At 44.2% G+C, this 22,259-nt stretch overlaps 1 protein-coding gene across 2 annotated transcripts in view; it reads right to left on the bottom strand.

Moving 5' to 3' along the window:
• Positions 1-7,962: 7,962 nt before the first annotated feature.
• RGMB (repulsive guidance molecule BMP co-receptor b) overlaps positions 7,963-22,259 on the bottom strand; it is a 79,658-nt gene continuing 65,361 nt past the window's right edge. For both annotated transcript variants that reach the window (XM_063964062.1, XM_063964063.1), the window contains one exon: positions 7,963-10,809. In XM_063964062.1, the coding sequence (XP_063820132.1) occupies positions 10,147-10,809 (663 nt within the window). In that variant the 3' untranslated portion in view covers positions 7,963-10,146. The remainder of the gene's footprint in view (positions 10,810-22,259) is intronic.

Genomic DNA, 22,259 nt, shown 5'->3' with positions numbered 1-22,259 from the left:
GCGATGGTCAGACTTTTTAGTAGTCAGGGACTGGTTCAACTTCTTTAATTGAGCAGATAAATCGTCCGCCCACGACGGGTTAGCTGCATGGACCACGTACGGTTGTACCGGCATTGGGGGTCCCATAGGGGGTGTTAGTTTATGAACTAGCGTATGCAGAAGCGTGGAAAAAGCGGCCCACGGTGGGTCAGTTTGTGCCTCCGTTGCCACAGCCCCACTGGGGGGCAAGGAGCCCCCAGAACCATAGCCCACAGCTGCTATATTCTCATATGGGTCTGTGGCTTCAGCAACACCGGCAGTGTGTTCAGCCCCAGAACCGTTACCCTCAGAAGCAGACATGATATAACTTGCAGTATGAGGTAACACAGTACAATTATCAGCAGCACTATACCTCTAAACCCAAACCCCTGCGCAGTGTAGTCAGCACCAGCAGAGATAAAGGAGAGATATGGTGACTAAATCACAGAGAAAAATACGTAATACAGTATATCTTTGTGAAAATCCTATATTAGATAAAACCTGACGCACCAAGCCCCCTCAGGTTATAGAATATAGGGATAGCAAGTTTAGTAAAAGACACGAAATGGACAACACTCAGCTATCAAATGCACACACAGAAAGTCACAGTTTGTACAATGCAGAGATTATTACTGACAATAATACTGCACTGGACTAGCTTACACAGCTATATAACAGGAGATATAACAGTACACAGTAAGAACTGGATGCATATCACAGGGTAATTGTACTAGGAAACCCTGACTAAGTGCACTATTTCTTAACTATCACTGTCTAAAAAGGCAGGTAGAATACTTAAGAGTCATGTAAAGGCACAGCACTGACAACCAGGCGGCTTTACATAGGAGGATTTGCCCAAGCAGTCCCAGGAACAGTGAGCTGAGGGATAATGGTGCCGCAGACACTGACAGGGAGTGAGGAAAAGAGAGATGCAGCTCCAGGACGGGAACACTTGCTAGAAATGGCGCCCTGGGGCTGGGGGAGGGGCTTCAGGTCTAAGCCTTATCCCCCCTTGCTGGCAAAACCACCGGGTACTGTGGGCGAAATAAAAAATAAGAATTTACTCACCGGTAATTCTATTTCTCGTAGTCCGTAGTGGATGCTGGGGACTCCGTAAGGACCATGGGGAATAGACGGGCTCCGCAGGAGACTGGGCACTCTAAAGAAAGATTCAGTACTATCTGGTGTGCACTGGCTCCTCCCTCTATGCCCCTCCTCCAGACCTCAGATAAGGAAACTGTGCCCGGAAGAGCTGACATTACAAGGAAAGGATTTTGGAATCCAGGGTAAGACTCATACCAGCCACACCAATCACACTGTACAACTTGTGATAAACTTACCCAGTTAACAGTATGAACAACAACTGAGCATCACTCAACCGATGCTACATAACCATAACCCTTTGTTAAGCAATAACTATATACACGTATTGCAGAAAGTCCGCACTTGGGACGGGCGCCCAGCATCCACTACGGACTACGAGAAATAGAATTACCGGTGAGTAAATTCTTATTTTCTCTAACGTCCTAGTGGATGCTGGGGACTCCGTAAGGACCATGGGGATTATACCAAAGCTCCCAAACGGGCGGGAGAGTGCGGATGACTCTGCAGCACCGAATGGGCAAACACAAGGTCCTCCTCAGCCAGGGTATCAAACCTGTAGAATTTTGCAAAAGTGTTTGAACCCGACCAAGTAGCAGCTCGGCAAAGCTGTAATGCCGAGACCCCTCGGGCAGCCGCCCAAGAAGAGCCCACTTTCCTTGTGGAATGGGCTTTCACTGATTTCGGCTGCGGCAATCCCGCCGCAGAATGAGCCTGCTGAATCGTGTTACAGATCCAGCGAGCAATAGTTTGCTTTGAAGCAGGAGCACCCAGCTTGTTGGATGCATACAGGATAAACAGCGAGTCAGTCTTCCTGACTCCAGCCGTTCTGGTTACATAAATCTTCAAAGCCCGGACTACGTCCAGCAACTTGGAGTCCTCCAAGTCACGAGTAGCCGCAGGCACCACAATAGGTTGGTTCAAATGAAAAGATGACACCACCTTTGGTAGAAACTGCGGACGAGTCCGCAATTCTGCCCTGTCCATATGGAAAACCAGATAGGGGCTTTTACATGACAAAGCCGCCAATTCTGACACACGCTTAGCTGAAGCCAACAGCATGACCACTTTCCACGCGAGATACTTTAGTTCCACGGTCTTAAGTGGCTCAAACCAGTGGGATTTCAGGAAATCCAACACCACATTAAGATCCCAAGGTGCCACTGGTGGCACAAAAGGGGGCTGAATATGCAGCACTCCCTTAACAAACGTCTGAACCTCAGGCAGTGAAGCCAGTTCTTTTTGAAAGAAGATGGATAGGGCCGAAATCTGGACCTTTATGGACCCTAATTTCAGGCCCATAGTCACACCTGACTGTAGGAAGTGCAGGAATCGACCCAGCTGGAATTCCTCTGTAGGGGCCTTTCTGGCCTCACACCAAGCAACATATTTTCGCCATATACGGTGATAATGCTTTGCTGTCACGTCCTTTCTAGCCTTTATCAGCGTAGGACTTCATCCGGCATGCCCTTTTCTGCTAGGATTCGGCGTTCAACCGCCATGCCGTCAAACGCAGCAGCGGTAAGTTTTGTTGAGGCGGGACGCCATCATGTCCACCTGTGGCAGTTCCCACCGACTTGCAATCTGCGTGAAGACTTCTTGATGAAGTCCCCACTCTCCCGGGTGGAGGTCGTGCCTGCTGAGGAAATCTGCTTCCCAGTTGTCCACTCCCGGAATGAACACTGCTGACAGTGCTTGCACGTGATTCTCCGCCCAACGAAGAATCCTGGTGGCTTCCGCCATCGCCACTCTGCTTCTTGTGCCGCCCTGGCGGTTTACATGAGCCACTGCGGTGATGTTGTCTGACTGAATCAGCACCGGTTGGTTGCGAAGCAGAGGCTCCGCTTGACTCAGGGCGTTGTATATGGCCCTAAGTTCCAGGATATTTATGTGCAGACAAGCCTCCTGACTTGACCACAACCCTTGGAAGTTTCTTCCCTGAGTGACTGCCTCCCATCCTCGGAGGTTCGCATCCGTGGTCACCAGGACCCAGTCCTGTATGCCGAACCTGCGGTCCTCGAGAAGGTGAGCACTCTGCAGCCACCACAGAAGAGACACCCTGGCCCTGGGGGACAGGGTGATCAGCCGATGCATCTGAAGATGCGATCCGGACCACTTGTCCAACAGATCCCACTGAAAGATCCTCGCATGGAACCTGCCGAAGGGAATGGCTTCGTATGATGCCACCATCTTTCCCAGGACCGAAACAGGTGCAGTGATGCACCGACACCTGTTTCGGTTTTAAGAGGTCTCTGACTAGAGTCACGAGCTCCTGAGCCTTCTCCGCCGGGAGAAACACCTTCTTCTGGTCTGTGTCCAGAATCATGCCCAGAAAGGGCAGACGCGTCGTAGGAATCAGCTGCGATTTTGGGATATTCAGAATCCAGCCGTGCTGTTGCAACACTTCCTGAGAGTGTGCTACGCTGATCAGCAACTGCTCTCTGGACCTCGCCTTTATGAGGAGATCGTCCAAGTATGGGATAATTGTGACTCCTTGCTTTCTCAGGAGCACCATCATTTCCGCCATTACCTTGGTAAATATTCTCGGTGCCGTGGAGAGCCCAAACGGCAACGTCTGGAATTGGTAAGGACAGTCCTGTACCACAAATCTGAGGTACTCCTGATGAGGTGGATAAATGGGGACATGCAAGTAAGCATCCTTGATGTCCAGAGACACCATAAAATCCCCCTCTTCCAGGCTTGCAATGACCGCTCTGAGCGATTCCATTTTAAACTTGAATTTCTTCAGATAAATGTTCAGGGATTTTAAATTCAAGATGGGTCTGACCGAACCGTCCGGTTTCGGTACTACAAACATAGTGGAATAGTAACCCCTTCCCTGTTGAAGGAGAGGAACCTTTACAATCACCTGCTGGAGGTATAACTTGTGAATTGCTGCCAGCACTACCTCCCTTTCCATGGGGGAAACTGGCAAGGCCGATTTTAGGTAATGGTGGCGTCACCTCGAATTCCAGTTGTATCCCTGAGACACAACTTGTATAGCCCAAGGATCCACCCGTGAGCGAACCCACTGGTGGCTGAAATGTCGGAGACGCGCCCCCACGGCTCCTGGCTCCACCTGTGGAGCCCCAGCGTCATGCGGTGGATTTAGTGGAAGCCGACTTTTGTTCCTGGGAACTAGCTGCGTGGTGCAGCCTCTTTCCTCTACCCCTGCCTCTGGCAAGAAAGGATGCACCTCTGACTTTCTTGCTCTTTTGCGAACGAAAGGACTGCATTTGGTAATACGGTGCTTTCTTAGGCTGTGGCGGGACAGAAAGCAAGAAATTTGACTTCCCAGCCGTAGCTGTGGAAACTAGGTCTGAGAGACCGTCCCCAAACAATTCCTCACCCTTATAAGGTAAAACCTCCATGTGTTTTTTAGAGTCGGTATCCCCTGTCCATTGCCAAGTCCATAAGACCCTTCTGGCAGAAATGGACATTGCGTTTACTCTAGAGCCCAGCAGACAAATGTCCCTCTGGGCATCCCGCATATATAGGACCGCGTCCTTGATATGTGCCAGGGTCATTAGAACAGAGTCCCTGTCCAGGGTATCTAACTCCTCAGACAGAGTATCCGTCCATGCTGCTACCGCACTACACATCCAGGCCGAAGCAATTGCTGGCCTCAGCAGCGTACCAGAATGTGTGTAAACAGACTTCAGGATAGCTTCCTGCTTTCTATCCGCAGGATCCTTTAGGGCGGCCCTATCCTGAGACGGCAGGGCCACCTTCTTAGATAAGCGTGTCAACGCCTTGTCTACCCTGGGGGAGGATTCCCAGTGTAACCTGTCTGTTGGCGGGAAAGGATACGCCATCAGCAATCTCTTGGAAATTACTACCTTCCTATCAGGGGAATCCCACGCTTTTTCACATAATTCATTCAATTCATGTGACGGGGGAAAAGCCACTTCTTGCTTTTTCTCCCCATACATATAAATCCTCTTGTCAGGGACAGGATTTTCCTCAGAAATGTGTAACACATCCTTCATTGCCACAATCCTGTAGCGGATGGCTTTAGTCATTTTAGGCTGCAACTTTGCATCATCGTCATCGACACTGGAATCAGATTCCGTGTCGACGTCTGTGTCAACTAACTGGGATATTGGGCGCTTTTGAGACCCTGACGGCCTCTGCGCTGTGGGAGCAGGCATGGGTTGAGACCCCGACTGTCCCAAGGCTACAGCTTTATCCAATCTGTTATGTAAGGAGCTTACATTATCATTTAACACCTTCCACATATCCATCCAATCAGGTGTCGGCCCCGTCGGGGGCGACACCATATCTATTTGCACTTGTTCTGCCTCCACGTATCCTTCCTCATCAAACATGTTGACACAAGCGTACCGACACACCGCACACATACAGGGAACGCTCTGACTGAGGACAGGACCCCACAAAGGCTTTCGGGGAGACAGAGAGAGAGTATGCCAGCACACACCCCAGCGCTATATAACCCAGGGATTACACTGTACCTTAGTGTTTACCCAGTAGCTGCTGTTTTATATATATATATATATATATATATATATATATATATATCTGCGCCTAAATTTATGTGCCCTCCCTCCCTTTCTCTTCACAGCGGAGCTGTGAAGAGAGAATGGCGCTGGTGTGCTGAGGAAGAAGGCCCGGCCCCTCAGCGGCGGGCTTCTGTCCCGCTTCTCATGTGTAAAAATGGCGGGGGCTCGCACATATATACAGTGCCTGACTGTATATATGTATACCTTTGCCATCAGGTATCTGAATTGCTGCCCAGGGCGCCCCCCCCTGCGCCCTACAGTGACCGGAGTGTGTGGGTGTGCTGCGGGAGCAATGGCGCACAGCTGCAGTGCTGTGCGCTACCTTAAGTGAAGGACAGGAGTCTTCTGCCGCCAATTTCGATGTCTTCTTGCTTCTGCTGCTTCTGTACTTCTGGCTCTGCGAGGGGGATGGCGGCGCGGCTCCGGGAACGGACGATCAAGGTTAGGTACCTGTGTTCGATCCCTCTGGAGCTAATGGTGTCCAGTAGCCTAAGAAGCGCAACTTAGCTGCAGTGAGTAGGTTTGCTTCTCTCCCCTCAGTCCCACGTAGCAGTGAGTCTGTTGCCAGCAGATCTCACTGAAAATAAAAAACCTGACAAAATACTTTCTTTTCTAGCAAGCTCAGGAGAGCCCACTAGGAGCACCCAGCTCTGGCCGGGCACAGATTCTAACTGAGGTCTGGAGTAGGGGCATAGAGGGAGGAGCCAGTGCACACCAGATAGTACTGAATCTTTCTTTAGAGTGCCCAGTCTCCTGCGGAGCCCGTCTATTCCCCATGGTCCTTACGGAGTCCCCAGCATCCACTAGGACGTTAGAGAAATCGGTTTAGAGAGAAAACCTGACCTGCGCCCATGCCCTGGTGATCTAGTGGGATCGCCTGTACTGCCAGTGTCCACCGCCAGCGCGCGTGACCCGCCTCCCACTGACCCCACACCGGATCGCGATAAAGACCGGGTACCACCTCCCGAAGCGCGGCCACGCGATCCTGGAAAGCCCCAGCCGTGTGTGTCTAACGTGAAGAAAACCGGAGCCTCCGCTGTAGGTGCCCGGCAACCAGGGCTCGGGAGTGTACAGCGCCGCTGGGGAGAGCTGGAGCAGCAGCAGTGAATGTCTCCTGACATTTACCACCGCTGCTGCCCTTGAAGTCTTTACTTTTTTCTCACCAAAAAAAGCTCTTTTTAGGGCTGCCTGGAGCAGCCCCCCTGTTAAGTGCCTGCTTACTGCAGCACCAACTTACAAAACTGAGCTCCTGTGCAGGGAGGCGGGGTTATAGAGGAGGCGGCGCTGTGCATTCAGTCAAAGCTTTGAGCCTGTTGGTGCCTCGGATCAGGATCCTACTCTACACCCATTGTCCAATCCTTGTGGAGCCCAGTGTACCCCGCAGCAGAAATTCCGTTATCAACGGTAAGTTCTTACCATAACGTATATATTCATCCCCCAAGTGGACACATCCTTTAATAAAAATAAAAAAATCTACTATGGCAATGAAACTACCCACAAACAAAACCAAACCTTCCGTGCTCTGCTACTTCAACATAACAGAGGGGGTTGGGGGATATTCAATGTGTTTTTGCTTTTTTTGGCGGCTCCAGCTCCCATCTAAAAGGGACGGGATCTATTCAATTGTTTGTGCCGATGGGCGAGAGTGCCGCGGGCTTCCATTATTTCTGCTTGCACTCTCCTGAGGTGGCGAGCAGAAATCCGCCCAAAGTCGGGATATTGGGTGCCCAAATACAGCACGCCCAGTACTTTGCACAGGTTTAACCTGTTTACATGTCTAAACCAGGTGCCTTTGGGCACACCATGCACGATTAGTAATAAGTGTGCACGAACTCATGCCCATCGGTGCAAACAAGTGAATATTGACTAGCTGCAGGTGCACGAAAACAACTGAAATCCTCCCCAGTGTGTCCCAACAGCAACCAGTTTCTTCCTATCATTTTATAAATGCTACTGTGAAGGTTATTGGTGGCTATCAGCAACTTCTCCACTCTTTAAAAGGCTTGATATATCGCCCCCTAGTTTAGTCACTACACAAATACCTTCCCCACCACTCCAGAAAAAGGTCACTTTAATTTTGCGAATAACAAAGCACAATGTCTTCAAGACTTAATTTAGAGTTATAGTGAAATAAAAGAGGAGATCAATGATTCTGAAGCACACACATGGTTACAATTAGCAAGCATTGCTAAGGTATGAGTCATAGCATATCTGCAAGGTGCGTAACAACTTATCAGGACTTGTTAACACCCCACCTCACACCTTGTCTGCCGAACACACTGATTAATAGTGTATGAATTTTGACCAAAACACACGAGACATATTACTTTAGGGTAATCAACTTTATTCTTGTAGCATAATAAGTTAAACTATTTACACAATGCACATTCACTCTTACACAGACAGATACTTATTGGCATAACTATGAACCACATCTAAAAGTTTCTGCAAAAAACACATTGTGGGTTTCTCCAAGCATGAGAAGAGGCGGCCATTTTCGGCACATCCTCTCAAAGTTTTTAAGCTCTCACCAGAGACCATTTACTAAGTTCTACAGATCCATATGTTTGGCATTATCTAAATCTCCCCTTCGCCACAACAGCCTTCAAGAACATGTGCAAATTAAATTTTCTTAATTCCCAGAGCTGGGCCAAGAGTGAAGAAACTAAGAAGTGCTAAGCTAAGAAAGAGGAGGCATAACTCACTTAGAGTTTTCTGGGCACACTTGTGTATTCAGTCACTGCTTGTTTTTTTCCATACTAAGATTACAAAATGAAATTTAGCCACAATCCTCCAGCAACAGTTTTTAGGGCTGTTGTGGCAATGACAGTGTAGGCACCAGTTTTACATATATAAGTTATGTAGCATCTGCATGAAACCAAAAAGTACTGCTATTTTTGAGAATGTCATATTCCAAAACATTGCAATCAAAACATTTTCCTTTGGGAAAAAAAAAATAAAAAAATTAAGAGAAAGAGAGAGAGTGATATTTCAAGGCAAAAATACAATTGTGGGTTGTTGGAATTCAATTAATGGGTTTTTTGTTCACCTGTGAGGTCCTAATAGATCAAGTTCTACTAGTTTTTCTGTGTTTTGTTTTTTTTAGGCAAATTCACATGTAAATTTGATTGCACCAGACCATAAACCTAAGAAGTGGGTTTACTATAATCACACATTATGGTGACAACTGGAAGGAGGCAACTTTTGCACATGTATTGATTTTCATGTTTATGAAACAGACAGTTGTAAAAGTAAAACTGTTCCCATTAACAGGATATGAAAACAAAACTAAACAAATGTAAATGTGTATTTAGTACTAGTAAAAGCCATCATTAGTATAGGTGAAAAAAAGAGGGTTGTGTTGTAATTCACAGTTCTGAGATGCAAAGGCAGGAAGGTTAAGAACTTATTTAAGAATACACACCCAGTCACAATAGGGAAACTTTTTTTTGTATAGACCATGCTCTCGAAAATGGAATAAAGTTTTGTTTCTTAAATATATAAACTAAATTCAAGATAAAAGTTTATAAAATTGCCAAATTCACCAATACACAATTAAGTTTTGTAGACATATATTAAAAAGTAATAATTTCTGTGTAGGGGTGGGACTAATGAGGGAATCTGAGGCAGCTGTATCCAGCAGCAGGATCTGGGGGGCAGCCAAATTAGGGAATCAATATATAATATGTTCTTCCTGCCTTAGAAGAAACGAGTGGTTTAGAGTAATGATTAAACACTCTTTTAGAGTACGCAATACCAAGGTTTATGATTTCACGTAAGAGTTGGGAAGGATGCCATCTCAGTTGATGCCTTAGAATCATTACGTTGACACCAATTTATAAAGGTGAAATGACAGTAACTGTCACTATTTAAAATTACTCCACTTTGGAGAACACGGCCTAACAAGCAGTTGAGATCAGACTAAATGAGTCACCTGGTAAGGTTCTGTACTTTATTGCTCTAGAGCACATATAGTATGACTGTGACAGCATCAGGATTTAATCATCTAATATTGACCATACAGATGGTCTTTTCAGAACAGAAAGCTGCTCACATGGTTTTCTAAGAACCAGCTATAAAGAGAAAAAAAAAATCCATGATGGCAACTCTTCCACCATAACATGGAAACTACATCTAACCTGGCGAGTCACACAATACAAAACGTTCTTAGGTTTCACCACAATACATAAACAGAGCTTGGTATGTGTGTGTTCACACATTTTCTCACTGGACATAAATATCATATAAAAAATAAAGTGCTTTCTAAAAGGTTCCAGTGATGGAACATATAAAACATTTTACAACTGATAAAAAAAACAAAAAAACAAACAAATAATACTACATCCAGCTTAAGTAAAACCAATGACACAATATGTACAATCTCATGGGCATCCTAAGACAAACATCCCTTCATATACACGGTATATACATATATGCGGTTATTCTTGCTCAATATATTATAACAATATATATTTTACATTTTTTTTGTTTATACACAAGAAAACGCCTACAAAAAAGCAACGAAGATCAAGCACACAAGCCCAAGAACAACAGCAGGCAAAGCATGTGTCTTTCCCCCGTTTCTATTGTTTGGGAAGATTTGCCAGCGCTCTTTTTTGGGGTGCAGGGCCTCCACATCCTCCCAAGCACTGTGAGCGGCGGCAGTGAAGTTCGCATCCCCAGTTGTCAGGAGATCAAATACACACGAGTGAAAGTAGATGTCCCTGACTTGAATCTTTTCAAGACATGTAGCAATGGCACTTTCCAGAGTGTACACTGAACGAGCTTGCCCAGATGAATTTGGTGAATCTTTTCCGGACACAGGGAAGCTGAGATGTCCACCCTCGTCAATGCGTTCACTAGATGGGCAGCCATTCATACACAACTGCAAGTCTTGGCTTTCCTCGTAAGCCATTGCTAATTCCTCCGGCATTCGAATTGCTAATGTTAGGTAGTTTCCAAGCTGCCGTACAATGACCGTTGTCCCAATGTACCTGGCATGCATTTCAACATGCTTTCCACTGACTTTTTCTATAATCCGCAAGGTCTTAGAGTCACCATCCCCACCACTTGTTGTGCCATCCACAAATGCCGCAGGCAAATCATCAGTCACGGCTTGGTACACCTTCTGGTCTGTGCAATCTTGGTATGATTTAAATATTATAGTTATCTGGAAGAGAAGAAATGGCATAGTGAGTTAATAGAGCAAGTAGGGTCTACGACATTAAAAAAAGCTTCTTGATCAAAAATGTTATAAACCCGAATGACAAAATTAGAGAAAAGAAATCGTGGGATATCCGGAGACCTTATTAGCCTATCGATTAGTAAAAGTAATTGTGTACAATAATGAAATCTGCTCTATCCAAACAGCGAAATAAACCAATAAAAAAGCCCTTAGGACTGACTGCACACAAGCCCATGTTAAAGTAGTTTTGTTAGAGCACAGGTTCTCAAACTCGGTCCTCAGGACCCCACACGGTGCATGTTTTGCAGGTCTCCTCACAGAATCACAAGTGACATAATTAGCTCCACCTGTGGACCTTTTAAAATGTGTCAGTGAGTAATTAATACACCTGTGCACCTGCCTGGTGACCTGCAAAACATGCACTGTATGGGGTCCTGAGGACCGAGTTTGAGAACCACTGTGTTAGAGCATCATTTCAGGTTTTGGACATGTTCAATGAGGGCATTTCCCACTCGTCTTTAACAATGAAGGGAATATGGGCATTTTATTACATTTTGTGAGCAATATGTAGGTTTCCAGACTTTTATAGAAACAGTTCAATACCCAAGATCATACATAAATAGATCCTTCTAACATATTAGTTTTGCTAGTCACATAACACAGCACAAGGTCTGCAAACTATGATCATCCACCCTGCTAGGTCCAATACAGTAAATTTACCATATGCCTACCGGTCAGAGATTAAGGGACATTCATCCCCTATGTACAGTGAAAGCAGCAATTGTGTGGGCAGTGGTAATGGGGTATAAATAGCTCCATAAAGATGCAGTCATGCCCCAATTGCTTTAAAGCAGTGGTCAGGGAACAGGGGTAAATTACTGGGGTAAAAATTAAATTCCTGGGGGTAATGGCCGGTCGCACTACCGAGACACAGCCCCGTCCAGCACCGGCCGACTCGCGATGTGACGTGCCGATGTCACACCGCGTTCCCTCCTGGCCGCCCTGTGCTATGTTCCTGGCCATGGTGTGACACGCCCGCCTGTCCTGCACTGTCCTGTCCTCCCGCCCGCAGAACTTGAAGTGTTCTGTGGCTGACCGCTGACAGAGTTCCGCAGGATCAGACATTGGCCCACATAACAGTGGGAAATTCCCACGGACATTACTGAGGTGAGGATGTGACCATCTGTCTCCTAAAAGTCGTGTCCTCCCCCTTATCCATCTTTCTTACATTCATTCTGATGTTTTGGGGAGAAAGTGTTAATTAATCCATTTATTGCCAAAAAATAGTTGGCGAAAATTATATATATATATATATATATATATATATATATATATATATATATATATATATATATATATACATACACACACACACACACACACACACACACACACACAGTATCTCAGAAATGCCACATAAACAGTGATAACCAGTATATATGCAAAACAATATATGATTTCCTTCCTTTCAAATCAAGAGGGTTACGTCGGTGCATCTAAATATATTTTGGGGTAAAAGGTAAAAAAGTTCCCTGACCCCTGCTTTAAAGGATCCCAACATTTTGAATAACGTGGCCACGTCCCAACCCCACCAAAGCTTGCTCATGCTGTCCTTCATGCTAGGACCGGGAATTTCTCTTGGTAGCCATGTGTGTGTGCCTGGGTGTTATTTCAATAGGAATTCACTTTCCCTAAACTTCCATCCACATATCCTGACCATGACTGACAACACATATGCAATTTTCCATTAGATTTTTAGAATTGCCAGCGACTTTATTTAATCTTTTTTTTTTTTCCCCTTCAGTTTGGCCTTCAAATGGTATAAAATGTAAATCAGTGCTGCCCAGGGGTGTTTTATAGACACTGTGGGGTAAGCAGATTAAAGATAAATGAAACATCACTAGATTGCTTTCAAATCATTATCCTCCATCCTGCTGGTTCCAACTACTGTAAGTGAAACATCAAAGTAATTAGCTGCAGAGTGGATAACTTGTGAGTCATCCTCAGGAAAGAGCACATAATCAGACAGATTTATTTTCCAGTAAAGAATGATTGCACTCATGTCACCACATCTATGGGCACACACACACACACACACACACACACACACACTAAGCAAAAAGAATCACAAAAGTCACATGTGGAACTACATGCGCTACCTTCCTTTCACAGCACTGCAGCTTAGACAGCTAAAGGGCACTACACATATGGCGATGTGCTGCCGAGGTGCCCGACGGCCGATACGGGGTGAGTGAAGTTTCTTCACTCCCCCCGTCACCCGGCTCCATAGCAGTGCATGCTAATATGGACGAGATTGTCCATATTGGCCTGCATGCATAAGCAACGGGGCACCAACGATAAACGAGCGCGGGGCCGCACGCATCCTTCATCGTTGGTGCCTACACACTGAAAGATATGAACGAGTTCTCTTTCATTAATGAACGAGAACATTCATATTGTTCAGTGATATCTGCCAGTGTGTAGGGCCCATTACGGGGACACCGCCATGCACAGCAGAACAGACCAGCCCTGCAACATTTTACTCAGGTTTACTCAACTGCGAGAGTGAAATGAAGTAAGAGGAGCAGTTATAGTGAGAGACAAATGACAGGTCTCTCCATTTAATAGGTACCTTAGGCAACCCACAATCATAACATTAGCGCACTAAATTAGAGCATCAAATCTTCTTACAAAGCTAAGCAATTTGTCTGCTTGACAGCCATGACTCATAAAAGTCTCTCAAGTGTATTCCTGTTACTGAAACATGTTCTCTGAAAACAGCAGGACACACGCTTTAACATGGACGGTGGATTTTATGCATGTAAATAAAATGAAGTAAAATTAGTAATAGTAAAAAAAATTACCAGAGAACAATCGGCCTGCTTGGCCGGACTGCCATGTGGCTGGGGATATGCATGCAAGACAGAACCAAGATTATACATTGTATAGCCTACAGTTTTTGTGTATTGCCTGTACACACCGATTACAAACAGGCTATTTTTGTTTTTAATTACCAATTTACAGGAATGCGTAAAAGCCATCTACAGTATATATACTTGCAAAAGCCCTCACCGACTGACTGACTCATCACTAATTCTCTTACTTCCCAATATGTTAAGAAGATTAAATATAACATAGGTATTCTTCATGTCAGAAATAGGAAAACGACGTAAATAGATTTTTAATAAAACTACCCTAAGGGGATGAAATGGGGGTTGACATAATGACGTCATTAGCGATATGTGGGTTGCGTTGCGTAAACGATAATGCCCAAACAGACAATCGGATCAAAATTTGGATTGCACCTCCAGTGGGTAGAATTTAATAAACTACAAAAATGGCCCTGTCACTTTTTACCGTATCTTTTACGGGTGCTCCTCGGGTAACGCCAAGAACCATGGATTAATATTTATTTACATTAAGTCTACAAATTTACCACATTTTTAACACTCCGTTATATTTAAAACCGTGAAAATCAAAAACTCCCGTGCAAAGGACGGGTAGAACAGCTAATATATTAATATGCTCCTGAAAATCATTTAATTCAGGCTACATGACAACAGCAATTCTAGTTGTGATAACCGCAGAGAATCTAGCTTACATCGGGTGTATCACAGAAACCAGTCTATTGTCAGTGATTAATACTCTATGACAGCACCCATCTGAGAGAATACTCCAAACCTTTACCTGGACAGGAAACAGAACCGAAGTCCTCACCATCCCTAATGTGTCTCCACCTTAGAATACTACTATAGCCAGATTAGCAGCTATTGGCCAATGACCTTGCACTGATGTAATGGTAGAACCTTTTTAAAAAGCACAGTATATAAGATATCAGTACCCACAGGATATTTGTCTATACAAGTGGATCCCAAACTGTGCTTAGACACCCTGGGGTGCCTCAGGGTAATTGCAGGGGTGCGATGGGTTGATGCTTCATGACCAATTCAAATTATTTATGGTAAATGTAATAAGCAAAAACAGTGCTTGTGGCTGCCAATCATAAAATATGGGGACAAACAGAAGTGAATCTTGTCCATCACCACACAATTGAACATAAGGAAAACTTCTAAATACAATTTACTTAATTGAATATTTTTTTTAAATAATTGTCTCAGAAAGGAACTTTTGGCCTAAGGGTGCCCTGAAAAAATTCTGACACAAGTTGGAGAGGTTTACTTTAAAGAAGAGGGGGTATATGTAGTAAAGTTCTAGTTTGCCGGAGGTGCGGGTTGCCTGCCAATCTCGGACATTTTTGTAAAAAAGCGGTAATCCTTTACAAGGCATGGTTTTGCCTTGTAATTGATTGCCCCCTTAAAAAATGTCAGAGATTGGCCGGCATCCCGCACCCGATTACATATGCTCCCATGTCAACCCGAAACAAAACAATTTTAAAAGGAAAACTCTCACTTATCGAGCTCACCTGGTACAAGAGGTCCTGAACTGTTCCCAGCAAGATCATGGGTAAATCAGATTTTCCTGTGTAACTTACTAATTACACCCAACTCTACATTTTCAGTTTGGGTTCAATAATCCTTTCAAACACAGAGACAGACTGATGAATTGTTTGCAATGATTAGTCCTTGCATATGGCTAAATGTCTTTAGCCCTTGTACTTTAGAGACCGCAAAATGTTCAGGAACGAGGCAGTGTTGTACCCTCTTGGTGTCATTTATTGATAAATAGAAATGGTGTGTTATTTAAAACATCAATGCTTATGTTAAGTTCTTTCCCGGACGAGCTGCTACATTCATTCATTTTTAAACAATTGGCTTCTCACCAGCTATGAAAGCAGGAACCTCGAGGCACAGAGCAGGCCAACCTTTCACACTACAGCATTTACCTGTAGTCTCCCCACACTACAGCCAATACATGGGGCTTTCATACAGCTCCTAATATCACAAAGAATCTGATGCTCTGTAAGCATTTCTATAGAGAACCAGTAGCATTTGTTCATATATGCATCATTCAAGTCCATCAATTTTTCAAGTACGTCACTGATGGGGACGGAGCAGCCCTAATTTCTCCCCCCTTTCAGTTTTCCCTTTTGCAGTTTAGCCTAAATGAACCCCCTACATCCTGATCCCTTGCGTTTGTACTCCCTTATTTATTTAATTTTTGATCTTTAGCATGTACGCCGCACAATTAATGCTGCTGCGGTTATTCCTATCCTATGTTACTATATTGATGTACTGTCTTTGCTTGTTTTGTTTTTTTAAATTACTGAATTTTGCCTTTTTATGATTATGGTAGTGCGCATCCCTTCCCCTTGTTATATGTCCCCCACCCCCACATTTTTTGCTTTTTTCTTTCTGCATCTCCCTTTGTTTGGAAAAATTCAATAAATACTATTGATGATAAAAAAAGGACAATTTTTAAGTAGATTTGTTAACTAAAACTTAGAAACTTGTTCAGACACCATAAACTTCAAGAGGTTTGAGATAATAATAATAATAAAGTTTCATTTTATAGCTAATATTACTAGCAGCTAGACGATCTAGACTATTTGTTGTTCCAATAAGGCAAATCGTCACAATATCGCTCTTGTATATTTTGCAAGGCTTTAACAATGCTATCTTAATATAGTGTATATTTGGATATGCTCATATGGAGATTTCTGCTGTGTATTATACTGGCCAATTGGTGTCAAGGAATTGTGTAATACACTGGTGAAAATGAGGTGCACATACACAGACTTTGTAAATAATAGCCAGTGTTTAGAAATTCTGAACTTTCTCAAACATTAAAACTTTTCTAAGGGTCATTCCATGCCAAATCATCACAGCTTCCAACCCGACCGTCTCAGATTTGTATAATTTTCTGATTTTTTTTTTTACTTTACTCTTGTTCCCAAAGGCATCCCAAAATAAAAGTTATACCAAAGAGAGAATGTATTTAACTGTATAACATACTTCATGTACTAAAAAATTAAGTACCTTACGTACTAAAAAATGAAAAGTACTTTTATAGATATCCAAGGTCAATCATGTGACCTTGAAATGTAGAAGTCGATATTTACATCTAAAACTATGGTCCCTTAGCTTCAAAACAAGATCAACATGAAGTTCTACCACAATTAGAAGCAAAGTTATGATTCGTTTTAGTTGACCTTGCAAGCGTACATTTATATTTTTTGTCATGTTTGCAACCCTGTTGCATGAACACAGTGTATCACTGAGGGCTAAAATTTTACATATGAAAGTAACTTTGGCGTCTATCATTCTACCAAATTTCAAGAAAATCTGAGACTGGATGAAAAGTTTTAGTTTTTTTTGTGATCATTTGACCTGGAATGACCCTTAAATTCATTGCAAACTGTATCTTATTACCTGTGTATGTGTGTGTGCAAGGGGTGTAGTAGGATATGCCGGCGGCCAGCATACCGACAGCTGGGCGAGCGCAAATGAGCCCCTTGCGGGCTCGCTGCACTCGCCACGCTATTTATTCTCCCTCCAAGAGGGAGAAAAAGTGTCGGTATGCCGGCTGTCGGGATTCCGGCGCCAGTATACTGTGCGCCGGGATCCCGACAGCCGGCATACTGAAGACCACCCGTTTGCAAGTACATGTGGTAGGGAGCACTCTAAAGGTGGGTACACACTAACCGATATATCTGCAGATCAATTGATCTGCAGATATATCTATGGACGGATCGGGCAGTGTGTTGAACATACACACTGCTCGATCCGTCGGGGACTGACGTCATGAACTGGGCGGGCGTGTACACACGCCCGCCCAGTTCAGCTGTCAATCACCGCCGGCCGCCGCAGCATGTGTACGGGCGGTCGGCCGCCCCGTACACACACAGCGACGCGCCAATATATCGGTAGATATATTGGCCATCGTCTGTGCTGCGCGGCCGACGCGATACGTCTGTGAACGACGGAGTTCACAGACGTATCGGCCGCACACACTGGCCGACGGTCCCGCGATATATCGGCCGTTCAGGAGAACGGCCGATATATCGACCAGTGTGTACGGGCCTTAAGACTCACTGGGGCAGGAACTGATGTGACTGGGCAAATAGTCTCTGTAAAGTGCTGCAGAATGTGTGTGTCTATATAAATCACTGGTAATAAATAATACCATGGAGATATTGAAATGCAGCAGATCTTTATAACATCATTTATTAGAACTCTGGAACCAGAGAATAACTGCGAGACAGAACTTTGGTATTGGGTACAAGGGGACAGATGAAATACACATTTATCAAGGCCAAATAAGGATTTTCAATCACAACTGCTGAGTAAAAAATTTACATGTAATTCTATCGTTATCCCGCCCCTGTGAGCCATCAAATAGATCAAGTAGATCATCAAATACCAGGCAAAGCGCCTATAGGATTTATCAGCAGAATGTAAAGTATCTGGAACTGTGGTATACTTTTCACATTTATTCATTATATAAAAAACAAAACACAAAAACAAAACACAACACTCTACACACGAGACACAACAACACTAATCTCCAAACTACTTGTTACAGACTTCCACTGTGAAGCATTGCAAACCATTTACCTAGCATGCAAGTCAGTATGGGAATGAAACGTATTGTTTCAGACGACCACATAACCACTAGCATTAAAACATCCAATCACTTGTGTTGCCAGAAAAAGATCACATTAGGGGTTAATGCAGGGTTTTCAATTTCCCCAGTCACAAACATGCACATCACAGGCATTTTATGCAGGGCCAGAGGGCAATAAGCTGAAAGGTAGAGGCTTTTGAAAGCAGAAAGCATAAATCACCAAGGTTTGCTCTGACAGGGACTACACAACCCCTGACAGGCCATTTGTGATGGAACTACAAAACCCAGCATGCCTTATCCGTCACTGGTCTAGCCCATTCACATGTAGTTAGATTTGGAACATTTATAAACTGATACATTTCAAACAATAAAATGCGTGGCTAAAAAAAAAAAAAAAAATCAGTTCAGTTTACTCCAGGGCAATACAAACGGTGACCACTATGTTTTCCCATATACAGAAAGTCAGACAAGATCTATAGGTAAAGGTGCATACACACTTGCCGAGAAAATGGAACAACGTCGCTCATTTTCACCCTTCGTGAGCGACGTTGTTCACTTTCTCGACAAGTGTGTATGCCGGCAACGACGAGTGTTACGCGGCCTATCAGGTCGTTAATGACCCTCGCTGTGGCCGTGCATGCAGCTCAATTTGGACTGTCGTCCAAGAGCTGCATGCACGACCCGGCTGCGGCGTGATGTTACTGAGCGATATGGTTGTCATATCGCTCAATGTACATGCACTGCCTCCGACCTCCCTGGCCTGGGAGGGGAAACACTAGGCGACGTCGATCAGAGAGCACGTGGCCTTTTGTGTACCCACCTTTAGACTATATTTTTTATTAAAAAGTTACTCTCTCAGTGCTTGTCAGTTTATGATTATGGTGCCCTAGGTTTGAACCCCTATAGTGTTAGGTACTGCAGCAGAGTGGAGTCCCTTCCCGTGGGGCTGCAGCTACATGCATTGATCAATACATAACCAAACGCCACTATTTATTATATGCTAAGCTGTATGGTATCAGTAATGCTAGAGATAGTGCACCTACAACACCCCCCTTTTCTCTGTAGAACTACAAGTCTCAGTAGGTAGCACCTCACATTACTGGCAGCTATAGGTGGGCTGTCTATGGCCCCTCCCTAGCAGTTTATGGTTATCTCTGTGATGTTATGTTAGTTACACATGGTTGTGAAACTAAATAAATGTACATAAAATACGATTGTGGGGAACAGAGTGGGAGAAAGTTTAATTTTAAACTTGGCACCAAATAGGGTGGAAAAGTTTATGTAAAGTTCTCAAGCGCTGATGAAAACAGGCTGTAATATCAGAGTGTTCAAGTGAGGATAACATAGGGGTAGGCCTTCCTTTGCTTTATGGTTTAATGCTGTAGCGCTGCTCTCCCCAGTCTCCCCCCATCTCTCTGCCTCACAGTCGTCCCCGCATCACAGCAGCCGCTCACTGCAGCGTCCAACCGGCTCCAGCAAGCAAGGTCTAGCTTGCTGGAGCCAGATGGACGCTGCTGTGAGCGGCGGCTGTGACATCCTCCAGCACGCTCACCCCGTCTCTGGCGCTGCCCATCTCCGGCACTTCCCGCCGTGGGTCTGGCTGCCCGCGGCTCCCCGTCTCCGGCGCTGCTTGTCTCCAGCACTGCCCGCCGGGGGTCTGGCTGCCCGCAGCTCCCCGTCTCTGGAGCTGCCAGTCTCCAGCACTGCCCGCCAGGTGGGGGGGGGGGGGGAGGGGGAGTCTGGCTGCTCGCAGCTCCCCCGTCTCCCCCTCCACTAAGGTCCCTTTTTGTTATGTCGGACTGAGATGGTCGAATTTGGCCCCGTTTCCCTCAAAAGTACGTGAAATTGGCAGCTATACTGCCGATTCACATACTTTTCGACAAGTCGAATTCCCCGACTTGTCGAATAAAAACAGCTGGGATTGAATAAGTCGAATCACGATTCGACCTTAAAAAGTCGAAAACTGCTGTCTTTTCAACAGACGGCAGCTTTTGACACCAATTGAATATACCCTGTGGGTCCAGGGTAATAAACAAAACTGGGATTTCTGAAGCTGTAACTTGGTCACACTATTTATCATCTTTATAGTCTTTATTTATTTCTCTTAACAGTCCAGGGGGGCAATTTGCTAAAAGGTTGATATTAAACAATTGTCATCAATTTTTAAATTGATTAAAATAGACAGTAAACTTTCACTTAGAAGAGTAAATCAAATTAACTAAGGTAATAATTAAAGTCGCCTGTGCTCAAAAATGGATATCCTTAAAACCTGGACTGCAATGGTGGAGTTTGGGAAACTTTGCTCTAGTCGATTACAAAACACCTAGCAGGGTAAAATGACGCAACCGGCACTAAAGCCAAGTCTCTGTAATCCCTCGGTGCATGTTTTCCTCTCTGTAAAATGGGCAATTAGGATATCCTGTCCATTATATTGAGACCATCGGGAACGTTTACTACTCCAGAGATCCCAATATTGCTCAGTACCCCAGAGGCATCAGGAGGAGATCCACACTTTCATAGGGTTGTTAGCCTTGGTGTAGATATTTCATACCTCCCATAGACAGAGGCACCAGAATGGCTCATACCAATCTGAATAATTCCAGTACTGCGGAGCCAAATGTGTAGAAATGTATGCCAATTAGTGGGCCAGAGGTACCATCCTGCAGGTGGCGACCACTTTGTGAAATATTCATGCAGCTGTATCCTATAAAAGTGGTTCTCAAACTCTACCCTCAAATATTCCCTTCAAGTCCTGGTATGTAGATTTCTGTCTGTGGAAGCAGGTGGGATAGCTACTGATCCAGTAAAATAGGTTGGCTCTGACCTGTTGGTAGCTCTTGAGGACTGGCATGGAGATAAACATTATTGTATAAGGCAAGGGTTATTTCTATATTAGATATACTAATGGTGCTTTATGTAGACTGCAATCACTAGTGGTAAAACCATGAGGAATATATCAAAGGTCTAGCCAAAAAGGAACAATAAGCATGGATATATGTCCTTCAGCATGTTAGCAGATAATAATACATGGTGTATCATGGAACACCGTGTAAGGCGGATCCTATAACACACATTTATCCATGCTGGCCCAGTCATTACACATCAGGAAATGTCTTCTCCATCTGGCCATAATTAGCATACTGGATAAGTGATCAACAAGTTCCAATGAATGTCTTTTTCTGTAATTACTTACACATCACAATGGGGTTAGGAAGCCAGCTGTAAAATATAAAGAACTGCTGAATCCCAGTATGATTAGAAAAGCTCATTTTCTTCAATTAGAATCATTAAGCAAGACATCTGTTCATGTTACCATTAGCATTCCATGTAATGTAATAAGCCCTCCAGAAGAGTATATATGTACTGTGTCTCTTGAAACACAATCTGTGAACTGGTTGCTTTGCATGATGCAAACATTCTGCAAAACTGAATATACTGTACATTGTGTGTCCTCTATTGTATTTACCACTAGGGTGTAAGTCATGCAAACAGCACATACGGAAACCAACGTTTCTAATCACCCTATCTATTATACACACTTGCATTGACACTTGTTTTCCAGTGTGTTGTGGTACTGTTATGTCCTACTGCTCATTTCTACTCCACTCTGCAAAGTGGATGTATTGGGCGAAGCCCAGCTGATCCTCAACCACAAGTAACAACCTTCTGCTTCATGTGATTGTGTTTTTATTTGTGTTTGTACTTGTGTCTTTAAAGACAAAAAAATAAAAATAAAGAGAGAAACTCCAGTAAGTATGGGGACCTAATGTGCCCAGATAAAAATGCAGTGTGTGTGATAAAAAAAAAAAATTCCTAGTAGAACACATTGTGCACTGAAACCTGGAAACGCTATACAACTTGCCATTTATGGACAATTTCATTTGCAAATGAGCTAAAAACAAATGTCATGT

Source organism: Pseudophryne corroboree, chromosome 1, assembly GCF_028390025.1.
Source record: "Pseudophryne corroboree isolate aPseCor3 chromosome 1, aPseCor3.hap2, whole genome shotgun sequence".
NCBI lineage: Eukaryota > Metazoa > Chordata > Amphibia > Anura > Myobatrachidae > Pseudophryne > Pseudophryne corroboree.
The sequence above is the reverse complement of the archived record's forward strand: the minus strand, read 5'-3'. Positions and strand labels throughout refer to the sequence as shown.